Source organism: Rattus norvegicus, chromosome 1 (genome assembly GCF_036323735.1).
Source record: "Rattus norvegicus strain BN/NHsdMcwi chromosome 1, GRCr8, whole genome shotgun sequence".
Taxonomy (NCBI): Eukaryota; Metazoa; Chordata; class Mammalia; order Rodentia; family Muridae; genus Rattus; species Rattus norvegicus.
In genome coordinates, this window is record NC_086019.1 from 7,642,288 (window position 1) to 7,663,594 (window position 21,307).

Consider the following 21,307-nt stretch of genomic DNA (forward strand, 5'->3'; position numbering starts at 1 on the left):
GTACTGGTATTAGTGGATAAATCATCAGCTGATTGTTCTTTATTTTCTTCTTAACCTTTGCTTTTAAGCTGAATGAAATGGTTACATTGTTAATCTCTGGTGATATGGCAATAAGTATGATATGCCTTGTTCTGGCGGAGTTCACCACTATGCCAAAGAGGAAAAGCAGTGATTGACAGTTGAGGGGTAGGAGTCTGAACTAAGGACGTGTAATTATTTGTACTGATTTTTAAGAAAAGAACATATGAGTTGTTGTGGGATATAAGAAGGAGTTCAGGGATCAGATGGGGACATGCCATTGAGTCAGAGTCATCAAACATAGGAGCATGGCAAATGCAATCCAAGAAGAGGGGCAGAAGAGAGGGGTACGCACATCAGCACAATTGCTCCCCTAAATTGGATAGAAGCCTTGCGTGGTGGCATGGGATAAGAAAAATCCATAGTTGTTAGATTTGAGAGGGCTAGTACAAAGAATTGTGATGTCAGGTGAAAACAATGAAGTCACCTCAGTGTGTTTGGCAGGGGACTTGTATGATTTGTGTTTTTAAGAGAACATTTCAATACAGTGTGGAAAGAAAGTAGATCAAGAGGTCATTGTGTCATTGCTTTTGTTGTTGTTGTTGTTGTTCATTTGTTTGTTTTAAATACTGAGGATCTGAAGGAAAGCCATGACCCTGAAGATCAGCACAGACCATAACCATGGAAGAGAATGACCTGTGGATGTGGTTTAATGGTTACAGGAAGAAAACGTGGAAAGAATCAAATGAAATTTCCTTGCTTAGGTGTTGGGTGGCAAGCACAATTCATGGAGTCAGTAACAATAAAGTTGTAGGTAGAGAGCAGGCAGTGTAAGTTGGTGACGATGAGTTCAGTAAATGCTGAAGGTTGTCCAGTGGATCTGAGCTGAAGGCAATAGATACTGAATTTATCAGAATGCAGAAGGCAGCTAAAATATGCTTGTGGGGTATCTAGGAATTGCAGAAAAGACAAGAGTTTGGAACTCTGAGAAACCTTCACTTTGACAAGATTTTCAGAGAACAGAGGAATTGTAAGTGTGATGAATGAGCAAGAAATACAGAACAGCAGAAGTGATCAGTGTCCAGAAATTTGGGACAGAAAAAGTCAGTGTCTCTGTGATGTAGCATAGGTGACAGGTAGACGTTCGATCTCTGGCTTCTCTGGTTACTGCATTGACATTTCTTATGAGATGCTTCTGAGCAGGACTTGGTGGACACTGGGTCTCTGACTACTCCTCTGAGGTTTCTTATGAAATGTCTATGATAGTTTCTATTGTTTGGAGGATGGGTGATTTACATATTACATATGTTTTAGAAGTTTGAGATCCAGATGTCTCTAACTTAGAAGAGGTCTTCACATGCTTGAGCCCAGCAGTGAATACAGACCAATCCCTCCCCCAAATCTTGACAATAAGCTCTTGTATAAAATAGAGATGATGGTGTCCTAGGCTGTGAAACATGGAAGAGATTTTAGTTTACAAAACTGAGGCCTGTTTTCATCTATGAATCACTTGTGCTCATGGAATGAAGGATTTCAAAGAAAAGTGTGTCCTGAAGGTCTTGCTAGAGTGAATTTAACAGAAATGTTAGTAGAAGGCAAGTTATAGTACCACAGTGGCTTTGTGTCATCACATACAGTCACTGTGTTGATTCTGAGGTTGCTTTTGCTGACATCCATCTTGACTGCATCCATGTCCTCTCTCTGCACACTTTTTCCAGTTGTGGTAGTCCGAATATGCTTGGCCCAGGGGAAGTGGCACTCTTAAGAGGTGTGGCCTTATTGGGGAGATGTGGTCTTAGAGGAAGTGTGCCTTGTCCTTTGCCTGTCCTGTTTCTTTTCCCATGAAAGTTCTAATATCGCTCTTTCAAATGAGTCCTTCACATGTGTTCTATAGTTTGGTTTCCAGAAAACTGACCTCAATGAAGAATGAGTTGAAACAGAAAATTCCACAATCCCTCAGTCTCAGCTCAAAGTTAGGTCTATCAGTTAACAGCGTTCAGTCCAGTAGTTTAGTCTTTCTGTTTTGAGCCCTCCCCACTTAGATTTGACTTTTACTCTATGCTAATCTTTTGTAGTTGTAGAGGCAACAATTTTACTTTCTTATACTCAGCCACAGAGAACACCATGCGCCTGTCCTACAAGACTTGTGTTTCACCTTTCTGGATACCAAGAAGTCTATAGCACTGATTTGTTTTCAAGGTTGTGAACCATTCCTTGTCAAGCCCCTCTTCCTGACTCACAGGTGGTGGGTCATTTTCTGTGTCATCACATTCTCATCTCTCATTGTCTATATGTAGACGCTTCCTTCTGAAAAGAACACTGTTTGCCCTGTGTTAGGGTTTCCATGGGTGACGGTGTGTAACTGGATTGCTTCTGTGGAGATCCTACCTTCAATAAGGTCACACTTTCAGAAACTGAATCAAGAATTTGGCTTGTGAATTTTGGGGGAAAGTATGGGTCTAGTTTCACTGTGTTGCTGTGACAAAATATTCTGACCAACAGCAACTTGGAGAACAGGGATTATCTGGCTTATACGCACAGGTATACTTACAGTCCATCACTGAGGAAAGTCAGAGCAGGAATTTGAAACAGAGCCCAATGAGCAGTGGTTCTCATCCTTCCTAATGCTGTGAACCTTTAATGTACTTCTTGATGTTGTGGTGACCCCCAACTGTAAAATCATTTTCATTGCTACTTTATAATTGTGATTTTGCTACTGTTGTGTATTGTAATGTAAATATCTGACATGCAAGGTATCTGATATGCAATCTCTTGAAAAGATCATTCACTCCCCAAAGGGGTCATGACCCACACAGGTTGAGAACCACTGCTATAGAGTAAGCCGAGCTGCCTTACTCTATGACTTGTTCACAGGCTCATGCTCAGCTAGCAGCTCCACATGCCTAGGAATTCGACCTTCACAGTGGGCTGGGACCTCTACATCAGTCTATTAAGCCAATCTTTTGCAGACATAGCCACAGGCCAGTCTGATCTTCGCCATCTCTCAATTGATACTTCTTTTTTGCTGTATGAAGTTGACACCAGAAGTCAATGAGAACAAGTATCTATCAGTAGTAGGGCTCCACATTGATTTAATTATATGGTACTTAGTAACATTAAAAATGGAAAGAACATAAGGTGAGAGTTTTTTTCATACTATATCTTCATTACTTATAATTCTGTTGCTGCAATAAAACAGCATGGCTAAGGCAACTTACAGAGAAAGTGGATTTATCTGTCTGTAGAATTAAAGTCCATTATTAGCCAGGACAGTAGGGACACCATGACAGCAGGCATCTGGCATGGTGCCAGGAGCAGAAACTAGAGCAAAGTGGATGTGAGGTCGTTGACTCTTGAAGCCCACCTTCAGTATCATGCCTCGTTCAGCGAGGCCACGTCTTTGAAACAGCATTACCAACTGGGAGCCACGCGCTTAACTGTCTGAAACGATGGAGGATGTTCCTTATGAGAACCACCACAATCTACATAAGCCATGCAACACTAACCATGTGCTTTCCTACCAGAGCCCCAGTTCCCAGATAATGTCAGGGCCTTACTAGTTATTAACAAATGCCCAGGTCTAAAGGTAGGCTTGTTCCATGACGACCTTGTAACGCAATTATCCTGTTTATACTATTCTATGTCTGCCTCGTGGCTGGTTACCTCTCCTCATTTTCAGATGTTAGACTCCCTCAGAGTCTGGGTGGTGAATCTTTCCTCGTTTTACTAATTTTCAGAGTTCCTCTCTCTTTCTGCTGGATGTCCAATCTTCTGATCCTGCCTCAGTTTGTTGGTCATCAGATGTTTATTGACACATGATGCTCCCACATAATACACAACAGATTATCCCTACATAACATGTGTAAACTAAACGAGAGGCTACCAGTGTTTCCACAAATCAGCATGTACCCATAGCATACTGTAACAGAGCTATGTTTTGGCCAAGAAACTAATCACTGCCACTCTCCAGACTGGAGATTCTCTTCAAGAAGTTCTTCAGAGTTAACTGGCAGGTGCTGCAAGCACCATGTGAGGGCAGACATTTGAATTGCTCTATAGCGGATAGACTTCAGCAATGGAAACTGTATGTGCTCATAAGGTCAAGAGCACACTAGAGACAGATTTTAATATTTCTCTTTTTGTATTAATGAGATCAAAATTATAGGGTTGGTAGAATTTTCTTCTTTACTTATTATTTAATAGTCAAGTCATATTTTAATTTCACATTGGGTTGGCCATAAAATGTTAAGTAAGCTAAACACAATAAATTATACAACTTGGGAAATCTTCTCTACACACACACACACACACACACACACACACACACACACACACTCATATGCACACAGTCACAAACAGACACACATACCCATATACAGACAGTCACACACAGATACACATATACACACAGACACACAGACACACAGACACATAAATGCATACACATGCACAGAGACATGCACAGACATACACACACACTTCAGCTGGGTTTTGGGTTTTCAACAGAGACTCAGCAAGATCTATTTTCTGTCCTCGGAATACACTTCTCTGGCATGCTTAGCAAGAAGGCCCAAGCCCATGTTCATACAATCATTCCATCATTTCTATAGTTTCCTAATCTTTGTATTATCTGTGGTCAGATGATAATGCTAATTTCCCCCTTTAGGAGATTCTATTCTGCTGTTTCCAAGGGCCATTAGTAGATGACACCTCCACTACAGTGTCCACATAATGGACCTGCTGCATCCATGCCAGCGACTCCTGTCCACACCTGCAGGCAGATTTGCTTGGATGCTCATTCTGCCCCCTGTCCTCATCATTGCCAGCAAGGTCTGCTGTGATTGACAGCTGATGCAGAGCAAGCAGCTCTGATTCTTATGCCTCAGTAGCTCTTGTACCCCAGGTGCCGACCTGTCAGGGGAAGCCAACGGCAGTGTTGGGATGTGACTGCCTGGAATCACAAAGCCACATTCAGTCCAATGAATCAAGCTGATTTTGATTCGCAATAAGAAAGCAAGGTTCCAGAGTTTTAGCCACCCATTTTCTATGGCCTTCGATTAAGCTGTATTATTAGGAGGGGTTTTATTTAAATTGAAGTTGGTTGAATCACAAAAGAAACAGTATTATTCAAAGTTGGTATGTCTTTACAATATTCTATTCTTTAAAAACATTCTTCGAAAGTGGTGTGTGTGTGTGTGTGTGTGTGTGTGTGTGTGTGTGTGTGTGTGTGTGTTATGCACATGAATGCAATGCTCAGAGATGTCAGAAGAGGACATTTAATCCCCTGCAGCTGGAGTTACAGGCTCTGGAAGAGGAACAATCTCTTACCCATGAGCTATCTCTCCTGACTCAATGCAAAGTTCTGTTCTCACAAAAATATTTTCAGATTTATTTATTTTATATGTCTGAGTGTTTTGCATACAAATATGTATGTGCATCATGTGTTTGCCTTGCGTCCATGGAGGCCAGAGGAGGATGTGGGAACCCTTGGGACTGGAGTTATGCATGGTTGTGAACCATCACGTAGATGCTGGGAATTGAGACTAGGTTCTTTGCAAGAGCAAAAGTTGCTCCAAACCACTGAGCCATCTCTCCAGTTCCCAGTATTCTATTCTTAATGCATATAACTTTATTAAATATTTCTCATGTCTCACAAGCAGGCTTATTTTAGATATTTCTGAGAACAGTGTGCATTAAAACACGGACACACTTCCTATTCTTAACTATGTCCTTAATGGTTTCCAGTTTCTCATTCTGACTCTAAGTCTTTTGGAGAAGGGCGTGGATTTAAATTTAGAAGTATCTTCATTTACAGAGTTGAGTGTCCCTGGATTTTTATTTTTTAGTCTGAAAATATTTACTCCCTTTAAAAGGAACTAATGTATGTAATAAACTTCTTCCACCACTTACTGAGACGTGCCGAGGGTGGGTCTGAAATGCAGTTCCATAGATAAATGGGTAGTTTCTAAGAACACAGAAAAGGCAGGCAGCCCATTAGAATCCTGGTGAATGGACGCTTGTATAAAGGTATTTTCTGGAATGTGAGGGTGAAGCCTGGCTTGGGAACTTCATTCTGGGTTGACGGAGTGTTAATATTCATTTGGCACAGTGGCTACCATCTGACCTTTCTAAATAATCTATAACATTGCAGCCAAGAGTCTCTATCATAACTCAGAGTCTAAGGTAAATTATTCATAAATATGTCTGGGGGGCTTATAGTACAATGTATGATACAACGGTAAGCCACACACTTGTTCCCTACAGGCTTAAATTTATCTAGAGGAGATTTTTACTATGTAAATCTCACATTTCAATAATTATCTTTTACCTTAAAAGCATTCATATTAAAAACCATTTAAATTACCATTGACACAGAAAGAAGACTAGACACAAGTGGAAATGAACAAAAATGATTTTTTAATAGTGTCCAATTACCCTTCTGAGTGAAGCAAGAGCTGATTTACAGTTTAGGAAGTACAGTGTGCACCTCATTACTTCCAGGGTGTCCGGTAAGTAGGGCTATGTCACCTGCTGTGAGAATGAGCAGGAACAGGATGGCTCTAAGGGACAGGCACTTCGGCTGTCTGTTTAGCAGAACCCACTGATTTGTGTGTTTCTAGCAAACCCCAGGCTTTACCTCTGCACCCCATGTGACCCTCGGTTTGATTCTACTTTTAACTCATTCTCCATTTTTTAGTACAGTGGTCTCTGCAAAGTCTACCTTCAATTATCTGTATCCTGGGTTCACAGCCTCTTGTTTAAAATAATCAGACAGGGCTGGAGAGATGGCTCAGCAGTTAAGAGCACTGACTGCTCTTCCAGAGGTCCTGAGTTCAATTCCCAGCAACCACATGGTGGCTCACAACCATCTGCAATGGAATCTGGTGCCCTCTTCTGGTGTGTCTGAAGACAGTTACAGTGTATGCATATACATAAATAAATAATTCTTTTTTTTTTTTTTGGTTCTTTTTTTTTTTTTTTTTTCGGAGCTGGGGACCGAACCCAGGGCCTTGCGCTTCCTAGGTAAGCGCTCTACCACTGAGCTAAATCCCCAGCCCCTAATAAATAATTCTTTAAAAAATAAATAAAATAAGAATAATCAGACATTATTTAATTCTCCTTTCTTAACTGTAGAACTTGGATTATCATATACCAGACGAAGAGTCATGTAGGATATGAAAATGTTGGAAATACCTAATATAGAGTCTGGGGTTTATTTGTGATGCAGATGTGTAAAGACTTGTTTTCATTAGACATATAATGTCGGATACATGACTACCTACCTATTTAATGTTGACCCTGGCCTTAATTTTTGCTTTGACTTCTCCATTGTTTAAAATTTATTTTAGGAGCGGAGAAGAATGAGAAAACAGAATAACCCCCCGATGCTCCTTTTAGCAACATTGGGATTCTATAGACTCTGGTAGGGAGTCTGTGCTCACCTGCACCCCCCTAATGCTCAACCCAGTTTACTTTTTGCATATCAAAGTGAAGTGTTTTTTCACCTTTTAATAAAATCCTTTGTGAAAAACCAGCCAGCCACTTTATTTTTGCATGTACTGCATGTATTAAATGCCCCTTATTCAAAATGAACAGAATTTAAGAGCACTCTGAGCAACATTTGAAATTCAATTTTTCTGTCATCAATACACATTTTGACATTTTGCCCGTCCACTTAAAATTTTTTCCCAGCAAAACAAGTGATTCTATTCAATAGGTTATGCTACTTAATTACATAAACGAGGTTCTTGCTTCCCGTTCTCACAGCGTGGTGTAGCCGAGTGTGTTCAGTCCAGCTGCAGAGTATACGTGGAGGTCCCAAAAAACCCACTGCAAAGGCATTCTGCGGGATCCTGGAGGAGGAGTGTTACAGGAGGAACAGAAGGATGGCTGTGTGTCTAGGTGGGGCCAGTCCTGTCCTCATTCCCCATCAGAGGGAAGAGACGGCAGACAATCGGCTGTCAAATGTCTGCACTTGTGTGAGCATTAAGCCCTCAGGGACCTCTTCCTCCCTGGCGCAGGTCTCGGCATTCTGCATGTGTCGTGTACCCAGAAGACTCTCATCCAGAGATCCCATGCCCATCTCCCAGCACCTCTATGCTTCTCTTGGTTCTTTTTGCTTTTATACCTTCATTTCACCCTGTAATATTTTAATAAGAATTTCCATAGGGACATGTTGTAAGCCTTTTAGATAAGAACCTGGGGGGAAAAATAACCTTTCTTGTCTGGTAAACAGGGGTTTAGCCTTAGAAAGGTGTAGTTATGTCTTTTGAGACATTTCTACTGAGGATGAAAAATACCTACATTTGAAGATGTTTTCAGGTTCACCTCAGCAACAACAAGAATTGCCAAAACGAAGAAACAAAAAATAAAATAAAAAACAGAAGACAAACAAACGAAAACAAAAGAAAGAAAACCAACATAGACTTCATGCTAAAAAGTAGGCAGCTTGTTCTATACCTTGTGGCATTCGAGTGAAGAAAATAGAGAAAACTAAAGTTGGATTTTAGCTAGTATGATGCACTCACACGGTATGTCAGTATGATGCTCAATATGAAATATGATTATAGCGTCATATAAACTATACTTAGTTTCAGTATGTCAGTGAGTACATTATTCAAATGAGTAGTACTTAATTGTAGTTAGTTCATGGAAAATTTATGTAATTCAGTTCCTTTAGACCCATTGCAAAGAGGAAAACTTCAGAGTCTTAGACATGGTAAATGCCTTGCCCTAAAGTCATAACGTTGTTACCAAATACCAGTACTGGCATTTAAACTTGGCCTTTCTGGCTATATGTAACACTAATTCTGTTATAGTTTAAAAAACATTAGAGTGCTTTTTCAGATATCTAATATGGAACTTCTATTTTGCTCTAGATCCCTCTTTTATTTATATACATGCGCAATAAAAATATATTTGTTTTACTTGCATGTATGTCTGTGCACCGTGTTTGCAGTACCCACAGGGGCTCAAAAATGGCACCAGATACACTGGAACTGGAGTTACAGACATTTGTTAGCTCCCATGTGGTTGCTGGGAACTAAACCTGGGTCCTCTGCAAGAGCAATAGGTGCTTTTAACCACTGGGCAGTCTCTGCAGCCACATATGTGTCTGTGTTTAAAATATGATTTGAGTTACAATACTATTGTCAGAAGAACAGTCTCTGGTGAGAAGTCTGGTGTGATTCTGATAGGTCTGCCTTTATATGTTACTTGACTTTTTCCCCCTTACTGCTTTTAGTATTCTTTCCTTGTTTTGTGCATTTGGTGTTTTGACTATTATGTAATGGGAGGAATTTCTTTTCTGGTCCAATCTATTTGGAGTTCTGTAGGCTTCTTGTATGTTTATGGGCACCTCTTCCTTAGATTAGGGAAGTTTTCTTCTATAATTTTGTTGAAGACATTACTGGCCCTTTAAGTTGGAAGTCTTCATTCTCTTCTCTACCTATTATCCTTAGGTTTGCTCTTCTCATTGTGTCCCGGATTTCCTGGATGTTTTGGGTTAGGAGCTTTTTGTGTTTTACATTATCTTTGATTTTTGTGTTGATGTTTTCTATGGTATCTTCTGCCCCCTAAGAGTCTCTCTTCTATCTCTTGTGTTATGTTGGTGATGCTTGTATCTACAATTCCTTGTCTCTTCCCTAGGTTTTCTATCTCCAGGGTTGTCTCCCTTTGTGCTTTCTTTATTGTTTCTATTTCCATTTTTAAATCCTGGATGGTTGTGTTCGATTCCTTCACACGTTTGTTTGCATTTTCTTGTAATTCTTTAAGGAATTTTTGTGTTTCCTTTTTAAGGGATTCTCCTTGTTTACCTGTGTTGTCCTGTATTTCCTCAAGAATTTATGTTCTTCTTAAAGTCCTGTATCATCATCATGAGATGTGATTTAAATACAAATCTTGCTTTGGTGGTGTGTTTGAATATCCAGTATTTGCTTTGGTGGTAGAACTGGGCTCTGATGATGCCAAGTAGTCTTGGTTTCTGTTGCTTAGTTTCCTCTGCTTGCCTCTCACCATCTGGTTGTCTCTGGTGTTAGCTTGTCTTGCTGTCTGTTACAGTGGCTTGACCCTCCTGTAATCCTGTGTGTCAGCACTCCTGGAGACCAGCTTTCTCCCAGAGGGATCTGGGGACCAAGAGCTGTGGGACAGGGTTAGCTCAGTATGCAGGTGGAAACTGGAAGGATCGAGTGCCAGTCTGCTCCTTGGTTCCTGTGTCCAGAGCACTCCACGAGGGTTCCTCTTGGGCCAGGAATGTGATCAGAAGTGGTGGTCTCCCCTGTGCTCTCAGGATTGTTAGCACTTCTGAGTGTCCTGTTCTCTCTCCAGGGGATCTGGGTACAGAAAGCTGTGGGACCAGGTTGGCTGCTGTCACAGGTGGAAACCTGAAGGACCCTTGCTCCTGGTTCCTGTGTCCTGAGGACTCCAGGCAGGTCCCTAGGAGTAGAAGTGGTGGTCTTACCTCTGCTCTCTCAGGTGTGTCAGCACTCCTAGTGACTAGCTTTCAGCTCTGGGTGCAGGCGGAGACTGGAAGGATCCTTTCTGTGACTGCTCCTCGGTTCCTGTGTCCAGAAGGCTCCAGGCGGGTTCGTTTTGGTTCAGGAATGTGAGCAGAAGTGGTGGTCTCCCCTGAGCTCTCAGGATTGTCTGCACTTCTGAGAGCTCAGCGCTCTTCCCGGGGATCTGGGTACAGAGAGCTGTGGGTCTGTGTCAGTCATTGGTGCAGGCGGAAACCAGAAGCATTATTTTTACACAAGAATTATTTTCTTTCCATTATGCTTCTTTTTGTATGTTGCAAGTACAAAGAGAACTCCATTTGTGTTTCTCTCAACTACATATCTTAAGCTGAATGATTTAAATACATGGCATAACTCATGTAGTTGAGTCTCTAGGGAAATGTTTCTCAAGATTTAGAATTTGAATAAACAAGGTCACCTGGGAAATAGTTGGATATCTGAAACTCGATGGTAATATTCGCTCTCTTTTGTCTCTTTCCTTCCTATCTCTCTGTCTGTCCGTCCGTCCGTCCATCCATCCATCCATCCATCCATCCATCCATCTATCTATCTATCTATCTATCTATCTATCTATCTATCTATCCATCTATCTATCTATCTTTTACTGATAGTTTTAAAGAAAACCAATGAACTTAAAGGGAGAGCCCTTTATGACACCTTTTATGAACATATAGAAAATATTTGGAGGATAATGGACTTAATCTTGGTTTTGAATTTATTTAACCCAAGTTTTCTGTTTCTTAAGTTTAGTGTCCTTCACAGGTCTCACACTGTTGGAAGAATTTTATGTAGTAATAAGGAGTGGTGATGGCTGTATTGAAATATGTTTTTTTGAATTTTGGATTTGAGATGGCTTTAGGTGGTTTTACGTTTAATGTGTTTAAAATGAATTGATAGCATTTGTGTAACAGTCATAGAGTATATCCAACTTGGTGAGTTTATTTTCATATGTTGCTGGACTTAGTTTTTAATGTCAAGTTCCTGGTGTGCTTGTTGATCTTATAATAAGTTTTCCTAAAACAGTAATAAAAGTAGTTTTAAAAAAATTAGTATTATTTCTTATATCCTTAAAAATCCAGCCTTTCCTTATCAGATTGAAAGAGTAATTGTACTTAAATAGTATATGTTACATGCAGATACTGAAAACTCAAGTTAGAACCTTAGTAATGGTTGACCCTGTATGATCTTTCTAGAATTCTACCAAATATCTGGTTGGGTAGCTGCCCTCGACAACTGGAGCATGTGACCATCAAACTGAAGCATGAACTGGGAATTACGGCTGTCATGAATTTCCAGACTGAATGGGATATCATCCAGAATTCTTCAGGCTGCAACCGCTACCCGGAACCCATGACTCCAGACACCATGATGAAGCTGTATAAGGAAGAAGGCTTGGCCTATATCTGGATGCCTACTCCAGACATGAGCACTGAGGGTAAGGGCTGGAAGGAGCACTCTGGGTTCCTGAGGAACTTGCTTCAGGGGCTCCTGTTTGTCTTTCTGTCATCTATAACTGAATGCCTTAACTGTGAGTTATAAAAATGGAATCAACATAAGGATTTAGGTTTAATATATGTTTAAACACTTTGACAGGATTCTGTTTAATGTGGCTTTATATACGTGTGTGTGTGTGTGTGTGTGTGTGTGTGTGTGTAATCTACTGTGTGGTGGCGTTACACTGATGACTGGGAACACAGAGCATATAGTCTCTAAAGGGTGGCAAGTGTTAATGAATGAACTAAAGTAGGGGTTTAAAAGCACAACGGGTTGGTTTTAAAGACACACAGATAGTTTGGAGAGCTTGTGTAGATAATCTAGAGAGCCTTTTGAGGTAGTGATGTCTGAGGTACCGTCTGAGCAGTGACTGGGGAGAGGGCAAGATGGGAGAGGATGGGAGAAAGCAATTTAGAAGAGTCTTATGCCCCGAGAGGATGTGTCGCGTTGTGAACTGAAAGATCAATGTGGCTAAAGAACTGAGAATATGAAAGCACCCTTAGGACTTGAGCTACTGCAGCGATGTCATAGGAACGATGTCACAGGAATGATGTCACAGGAATGATGTCACAGGAATGATGTCACAGGAATGATGTCACAGGAATGATGTCACAGGAACGATGTCACAGGAGAAGGGGAAAGGAGAAGCCAGGGGATGTGTAGATTCTTTTTGTCTTTGTTTGTTTACCGGAAGTATTTCTTTTGCTACATGAACAGACTGGAGCTGGGTCTGGCAATCCAGTGAGGAGGGTGCAGGAAAATGGGTGATAACTGGGAGGTGAGGCACCGAGGGTGTGGGGAGGAGCACGGTAGTGAGTCGTCGTGGACTGGGAAGCATGCGAGAACAGCCATTATGAATGGGTTATCATGGTCGGGTACCGCTGGGGAAGCAGGCAAATAAGTCATAGTTGTGACAACGTAAGTACGCAGCAGCAAGACAAGTTCAGAATCAATTACAGCGCAGAGGAGAATGGACAGTGAACGATGCCATGTGCCCTGGAGATTATGGCTTCTCTAGACGGGCAGATAGACAGGCTACACAATTTTCATGGCATTTGAAGTAGGCCTGGCTTGGACGGGGAGATGTGGGCAGAGAGAGGGCAATGTGGGGGCAAGGAGGAGCACAGAAAAGGGCACAGAAGCTTGGACTTGTAGAAGAGCCATTTACAGATACGATTGACAGTTGCTGAAAATTAGGGCTAACTTTTCTGGTAAGAGAATGACCTCCTGATGACAGTATTAATAACGTGTCAGCAGGGGGCAGCAGAGAGCTGTAGAGGGTGCATGGGGTTGGGGAGTTTGGCGATTTGTTCTTCTGGGTAAAATTGGCAGTGAAGCCTGGCCAGGAAGCTAGAAAACATTTCTCCCCCACTCAGCTCTCTCTGTGTAATGCATGCTATGTCTCCCAACACCTCTCAGGAACAAAATGGATTAATTCATCAGCTTCAAGAAGATTCTAGGCAGACATTGTAGTCAGAGGAAGAGGATTTTGCAGAGGAAGAGATAGGTACAAAAACGGTTATGTAATGGGACCAGGACCTAAGACTGGAAAGAGTCATGTCCCAGATTTCAAGTATGTCATTCTGACTCACAGAACTGCTGCTCCCAAAGCCGGGCTGCGAAGTAGCAACTACCCGTTTCTTTGTGCGCTTCAAGCAGTGTTCCCAGGCCCACATGATTTCAGTTCTTGATGAGTTGCAGTCAAGTGAAGTCAACATAGTTTGTCTCCCAGCAACCAGAGGTCTGTAAAGCAGAGCCCCTGAGGGCCATAGGAAACCCACCTCACTGGCCATCTTGACCCTTCAGAAACCTCAGGTGGAATTTCAGAGCCCTGCCTTTTCTTGAGCCAAACCCCAAACAAACCAGTTTGCATAAACAGAAGGACAGATTAACTCTCCGAAGACTGTTCCTCTGGTTTTAAGACAAAGAATTGTTAGAGCTTTCGAGTGTAGCACAGAGATTTTTACTTGGCTTCTGTGGTTCTAATTTCGCAACTTTGTTGCCCACTTGGGTAAACAGGAGGGAAACCGGCAGGGAGCAATGGAGCCGTTCATTCTCACTGCTACTCTCTCACCCCATCCCATGCTCTGCTAACTGAAGGGTCTGAGGTTAAAAGGCAATTTGCACAGTAGCTTGGTGTCATCTATCTGCTAGGAGCCATTGTAATTGTATTCAAAGCATGGCTGTGGGGGCTCACTGGGTCACCAGGTCAGGGTGTCCATGGTAGCTCCGTGCAGAGCTAACAGCAACAGGGTGAGAGCCAAGGAGCTCACAACTGCAGTAGCCCAAACTCTGACACTGAAGAAAGGATTTCTTTGGTTCGGATGGACCTTGACAGTTTATCAAAGAGTTAACCATTCCAGAGTGGCAGGGTGACTTTCTCCCAACAGATTAATCTATGTAGCGTACAATTACAGACCAGGGCACGTATAGATTACTCTACCTGGGTATTTTTAGAACTCCAAGAGGAGGAGCAGGATCTGTCTGGAAGCATTCCGAGCTGCTGCATAATGCTGTCGGGCGAAGTCTGGAAGGAGAGTCTGTTAGACTCGATTGTCATAGACTGGCTGCAGTCAATTGTCCTATTGATCCTTCCTGTTGTACATTTTGTCATATAAGGACGGCTGGCTTAGACATCTTCTTCCCTTTCAGTTCTACTTCTTCTTCTTCTTCTTCTTTTTTTTTTTTTAAGGTTTGTCTCTTTCACCTGGGGAATGGGGGGAAAAAAAAAACCACCAAAACTCCAAATCAAAGAAATAAACTGTATTTGCTCATTTAAACTCCTATCTCAGGGGAAGTTCCATTGAGTATTGATCTCTGCTCTGTTCCTGTAACAGCTTAACCCTTTCCTTCCCAGGGAGTTCTAAGACCCTGGGCGTTGCTTTGTTATCCCGGCTTCAGTCATTTTCTCGTTCAGCAGACTCAATTTACCTCTGCCTTTCTGCTGCAACACTGACCTTGGAGCCTAAATACCTGGCAGGAGCCTGGCTGTCCTTGGGGGCTAGCTAGCTTGTGGTATAGGCAGGTCTGTTCCTCTACTGGCCATCAAGGGATGGGATCTCTATTATATAGAGATTACTATAACAGACTGTAGGAGTAGTCACAAGTTTAGAAGGATTTTATTAATTCTGAGAATTTCATAAAATGTATTTGGACACCCCCACCTGCAGGCCTCCCTGTAATTCCTTCTAGATCCATCCTGCACCCTTACCTTCTTATACACTTTCCATTTTGCACCCTCTTTTTCTTTGTTTTGTAAATAAATCATGTGCTGCCTATATGGTGCATGGTCAACCTAGAGGAGACACTTTTGCAAGGAAAAATGGCTCTCTTTGCTGAGAAGCTGTCAAGTGCTCATAGCCCCTCAATTAGGGGTGGGAGTTCTTTTTTTTTTTTTTTTATTAACTTGAGTATTTCTTATTTACATTTCGAGTGTTATTCCCTTTCCCGGGTTTCCGGGCAAACATCCCCCTGACCCCTCCTCCTCCCCTTCTACATGGGTGTTCCCCTCCCCATCCTCCCCCCATTGCCGCCCTCCCCCCAACAATCTAGTTCACTGGGGGTTCAGTCTTAGCAGGACCCAGGGCTTCCCCTTCCACTGGTGCTCTTACTAGGATATTCATTACTACCTATAAGGTCAGAGTCCAGGGTCAGTCCATGTATAGTCTTTAGGTAGTGGCTTAGTCCCTGGAAGCTCTGGTTGCTTGGCATTGTTGTTCATAAGGGGTCTCGAGCCCCTTGGAGCTCTTCCAGTTCTTTCTCTGATTCCTTCAACGGGGGGTCCTATTCTCAGTTCAGTGGTTTGCTGCTGGCATTCGCCTCTGTATTTGCTGTATTCTGGCTGTGTTTCTCAGGAGCGATCTTCATCCGGCTCCTGTCGGCCTGCACTTCTTTGCTTCATCCATCTTGTCTAATTGGGTGGCTGTATATGGATGGGCCACATGCGGGGCAGGCTCTGAATGGGTGTTCCTTCAGTCTCTGTTTTAATCTTTGCCTCTCTCTTCCCTGCCAAGGGTATTCTTGTTCCCCTTTTAAAGAAGGAGTGAAGCATTCACATTTTGATCATCCATCTTGAGTTTCATTTGTTCTAGGCATCTAGGGTAATTCAAGCATTTGGGCTAATAGCCACTTATCAATGAGTGCATACCATGTGTGTTTTTCTGTGATTGGGTTACCTCATTCAGGATGATATTTTCCAGTTCCATCCATTTGCCTATGAATTTCATAAAGTCATTGTTTTTGATAGCTGAGTAATATTCCATTGTGTAGATGTACCACATTTTCTGTATCCATTCCTCTGTTGAAGGGCATCTGGGTTCTTTCCAGCTGCTGGCTATTATAAATAAGGCTGCGATGAACATAGTGGAGCATGTGTCTTTTTTATATTTTGGGGCATCTTTTGGGTATATGCCCAAGAGAGGTATAGCTGGATCCTCAGGCAGTTCAATGTCCAATTTTCTGAGGAACCTCCAGACTGATTTCCAGAATGGTTGTACCAGTCTGCAATCGGGGTGGAAGTTCTTTATGTACCAAAAGACGTTACAGATAAGATATACCCTCATTTATACTATATCCTAAAGGTGGAAAACAAGACGTTCTAGGTAAAATAATAATGTACAGTTGTATGTCACTCCCAGGGTAAGAAAGGAAAGATGTAGCTGTAGATTTCTACCTTGGTCAACTTTAGACCTTTGAGAGACTTTCGACCTCCCTTACCTCAGGTACTAGAGTCGGATGACAAAATGTTCTTCCATTTCTTATCACCTTGGCCTGTTCAATACCTGCCTCCCTTTCAGGGAGCTTTTAGTCATTCCAGACTTAGATTAGCCTCTCAGCAGGTATGGAGTAGGAGGTAGAACAGAGAAGTCACCATGTGTCAGATCAAACAAGTGGGATTGCCTGACCGTTGTTCCCCGTTCCTTTTTATAGAGGATGTAATGATTGTTGAGTGTCTATTTACACCCAATGCTTGTTTTAAATTCCAAGGAGAGAAACACAGATGGTGGAGTACTTTGTTTGACCTACATAAGGTTTGCAATTTTTTTCCCAATTTAGTTAGCAACATTTAAAACCTGGAATATTTTCCATAAGAAAAGAATCTGGGAACTGGGGAGATGGCTCAGTGGTTAAGAGCGCTTGCTGCTCCCGCAGAGGACTTGGGATTCCCAGCTCGCACATGGTAGCTCACAACCGTCTGTCACTCCAGTTTCAGGGGATTTGACACCCGCTTCTGGCTCTCACAAGCACAGAATCTGCACAGGACACAGGTGTGTAAATGGAGGCAAACAATCATACACACGGTAACAATGAAATAAACCTTTACAAAATAATTAGGTTTTCTTTTTTTTTCCCACTGTACTGTTTAAGGCTGGAAACTTATCAAATCTGTGTCACACACACACACAAACACGCATGCACACACACACACACACACGTACACGCATACTCACACTCATACATGAATAGATTATACTTACCTTTTGGTGCTCTGACTGGCATGGGCTCTCTTGTACACTGGGGATCCTGTTTTCATTCCTTGGTGACGTCTTAGAGCCAGGAAGACACCGGGTCACAGCCACATGGAGGGACTTGTGAGAACAGAGACTGAGATGACGCAGAAGGTACCAGCAACCGGGTGGATGAGGCAGGAACACAGCACAGGAGCAAAGACTCTGGCTTTGGAGTCAGACTGTTGGGCAGCAATGGAGTAACGGTTTAAATAATCAGGACAGATCTCCACTTCCTTCATGCAAAAGTTGAGGATAAGAGATAGCACCTGCTATAGGATTCCCCCAAAGAAGCAAGACTCGTTCTCTAACTCCTAAGCTGTGGACTTTCTTCATCATTTATTGAAAGTAGATTTTTTTGTACAATATATTCAATTATGAGCCTCCTCTCCTCCTTCCTAGGCCCCCCTCCTTCCACCTACCCAAACTCACAATCTTTCTTTCTCATTAGAAAAGGGACAGGAATCTAAATAAATAAAAGAACACAGTAAACACAAACAAGAACAGGACAAAACAAATAGGGAGGAAAGGCACAAGAAACACATGCAGACATGCAGACACAGGGGCACACATACTTGCACACAGAGAGAATGCATGGAAGAAGACAAAACTGGTAACTGTCATATGTAAGCAAAGGTTCTGTAGGGTAAAAAACAAACAAACAAACAAAACTTCCAGCAATGTCATCAGTTAGCTGAGCGTGGGGCTGTCCTTACGTGCGGTTTGTGTACCCAGTGAGACTCCATCAGAGAAAAGTTTCCCTTTGGGAGCAGTTATCAGTTGGAGATAGCTTCTGGGATAGGGATGGGGGCTTGTGACCACTTCTCTCAACACTGGAACCCCATCTGGGTTAGATGGGTGCAGGCCTGTCTACTTGTGCATGCTGCCACAGTCTCTGTGACTTCATATGTCTGTCAGTCCTGTGCGTCTAGACAGGCTTGCTGCCTTGCTATCTCCCATCTCCATGGCCTCCTACAGTCTTTCTACCCATTTGATCCTGTGGTTCTAGTCCCCACTCCATCTATCCACAACTATCTATTCTAGCTCCCCTTCCAAGGGAGATCCTTGATTCCCCATCTGGTCCCTTCCTCTACATCTGTCCTCTTGGTTACACAGGTTGAAGCCTTGTAGCCTGCTTATCAAAGAGCTAACACCCACATATAAGAGAATACATACCATATTTTTCTTTCTGGGTCTGGATTACTTCACTCGGGATGATTTTCCATCCACCTACCTGGGAATTTCATGATTTCCTTCTTTTTAACAGCGGAATACTGTTTCGCTGTGTGTATTTCATTTTCTTTATGCATTTATTTGTTGGCTGACAATCTTGGCTGCTTCCAATGTCTAGCTATCATGAATAGAGCAGCAGTGAACAAGATTGAGCAGGTGTCTCTGCAGTAGGATGGAGAGTCCTTTGGGGTGTGTGTGGCTGGATCCTGAGATAGATTTGTTCCCAGATTCCTGAGGAACCAACACACTGATTTCCACAGTGGGCTGGACAGTGGCCTTGTTTCTTGAACAACCTTTCTGCAGATGGAAGGAAAGGGTAGGTTATCACATCATCTGAACTGCTGGAGCAGTTATGTTCTTGAGGAATGTCTGTCTACAGAGAGCATCTTGACTGATTCTGTGGAAGACACAGTATAGCAGAATGGTCAGCTGAGATTGAGCCCTGCAGCTCCCACTGTAGACAGCCACTCTGGTCTCCTTACGGATTGGGGATTAGATTGAAAAAGTATATTTAAGATATTCCTGTTTGATTCCTGATGTGGTAACTATTGCAGGGAACTTGTCCTGGGGACTAGAACGGGAAGAAGCCATGATTCCAAAATCATCAGGGGGCTTCTCTTTCTACCAGAAACTGCTCACAGATTTCACTGTGATGGAGCAGATCTTACCTTAGTCTAGTCACTCCAACATACCCTGGATGTTCGCCACCTCTGATCTTGAGATAAATTGTGGATGTCGCACACTGAGATTGCCACGAGGAACCCACTGGCTGATGGGATGCTCTGGATATGGAGTGCCACCCAGAGGGCCCCCTGTGTAAATGTGTGGCAGGCTACTTAGCTGAAATCATGAATACAGATTATGTGAAATTAACATTTGGGCCACTGCTGGGCATCTGGGAGCTGGAATATAACTATTTCAGACGCTTTTAGGGATGGGGAGTGTGTGTGTGTGTGTGTGTGTGTGTGTGTGTGTGTGTGTGTGTGTAAGAGAAACAGAGACAGAGAGACACATATAGAGACTCACATACACACATAGAGACAGACAGACAGACACACAGAGAAACTGAGAGAAAACATTTAAAAACTGCTGGGTGGTGCCTGTAACTTTACACTGCTTCCTTAGAGGGGCTGACAGAATTCAGGCAGGAAGACTAGAATAACATCATGACTTTGCTGCAGGTTGCTTCTGTCTCAGAGCATGATAAACCCGAAGTGTGAGGTAGGTGACTGAGGGAGCCTTGGAGCCATGGTAAGCATCTGTGAAAGCTCTACCTTTCAAAATTACTGGCTCCTGGTGAGGTGCTGGCTCCTGGTGAGGTACTGGGTCCTGGTGAGGTGCTGGCTCGTGGTGAGGTGCTGGTTCCTGGTGAGGTGCTGGGTCCTGGTGAGGTGCTGGGTCCTGGTGAGGTGCTGGGTCCTGGTGAGGTGCTGGGTCCTGGTGAGGTACTGGGTCCTGGTGAGGTGCTGGCTCCTGGCTCCTGGTGAGGTACTGACTCCTGGTGAGGTGCTGGCTCCTGATGAGGTGCTGGGTCCTGGTGAGGTGCTGGGTCCTGATGAGATACTGGGTCCTGGTGAGGTGCTGGGTCCTGGTGAGGTGCTGGGTCCTGGTGAGGTGCTGGGTCCTGGTGAGGTGCTGGGTCCTGGTGAGGTGCTGGGTCCTGGTGAGGTGCTGGGTCCTGATGAGGTGCTGGGTCCTGGTGAGGTACTGGGTCCTGGTGAGGTGCTGGGTCCTGGTGAGGTACTGGGTCCTGGTGAGGTGCTGGGTCCTGGTGAGGTACTGGGTCCTGGTGAGGTACTGGGTCCTGGTGAGGTGCTGGGTCCTGGTGAGGTACTGGGTCCTGGTGAGGTACTGGGTCCTGGTGAGGTACTGGGTCCTGGTGAGGTGCTGGGTCCTGGTGAGGTACTGGGTCCTGGTGAGGTGCTGGGTCCTGGTGAGGTACTGGGTCCTGGTGAGGTGCTGGGTCCTGGTGAGGTACTGGGTCCTGGTGAGGTGCTGGGTCCTGGTGAGGTGCTGGGTCCTGGTGAGGTGCTGGGTCCTGGTGAGGTACTGGGTCCTGGTGAGGTGCTGGGTCCTGGTGAGGTACTGGGTCCTGGTGAGGTACTGGGTCCTGGTGAGGTACTGGGTCCTGGTGAGGTACTGGGTCCTGGTGAGGTACTGGGTCCTGGTGAGGTACTGGGTCCTGGTGAGGTGCTGGGTCCTGGTGAGGTGCTGGGTCCTGGTGAGGTACTGGGTCCTGGTGAGGTGCTGGGTCCTGGTGAGGTACTGGGTCCTGGTGAGGTACTGGGTCCTGGTGAGGTGCTGGGTCCTGGTGAGGTACTGGGTCCTGGTGAGGTGCTGGGTCCTGGTGAGGTACTGGGTCCTGGTGAGGTGCTGGGTCCTGGTGAGGTGCTGGGTCCTGGTGAGGTACTGGGTCCTGGTGAGGTGCTGGGTCCTGGTGAGGTACTGGGTCCTGGTGAGGTACTGGGTCCTGGTGAGGTACTGGGTCCTGGTGAGGTGCTGGGTCCTGGTGAGGTACTGGGTCCTGGTGAGGTGCTGGGT

The 21,307-nt window shown here is 43.8% G+C and overlaps 1 protein-coding gene across 2 annotated transcripts in view; it reads left to right on the forward strand.

Moving 5' to 3' along the window:
- Positions 1-21,307, forward strand: part of Epm2a (EPM2A glucan phosphatase, laforin) — a 126,081-nt gene that overhangs the window by 94,919 nt on the left and 9,855 nt on the right. For both annotated transcript variants that reach the window (NM_001276762.1, XM_039106219.2), the window contains one exon: positions 11,726-11,967. In NM_001276762.1, the coding sequence (NP_001263691.1) occupies positions 11,726-11,967 (242 nt within the window). The remainder of the gene's footprint in view (positions 1-11,725; positions 11,968-21,307) is intronic.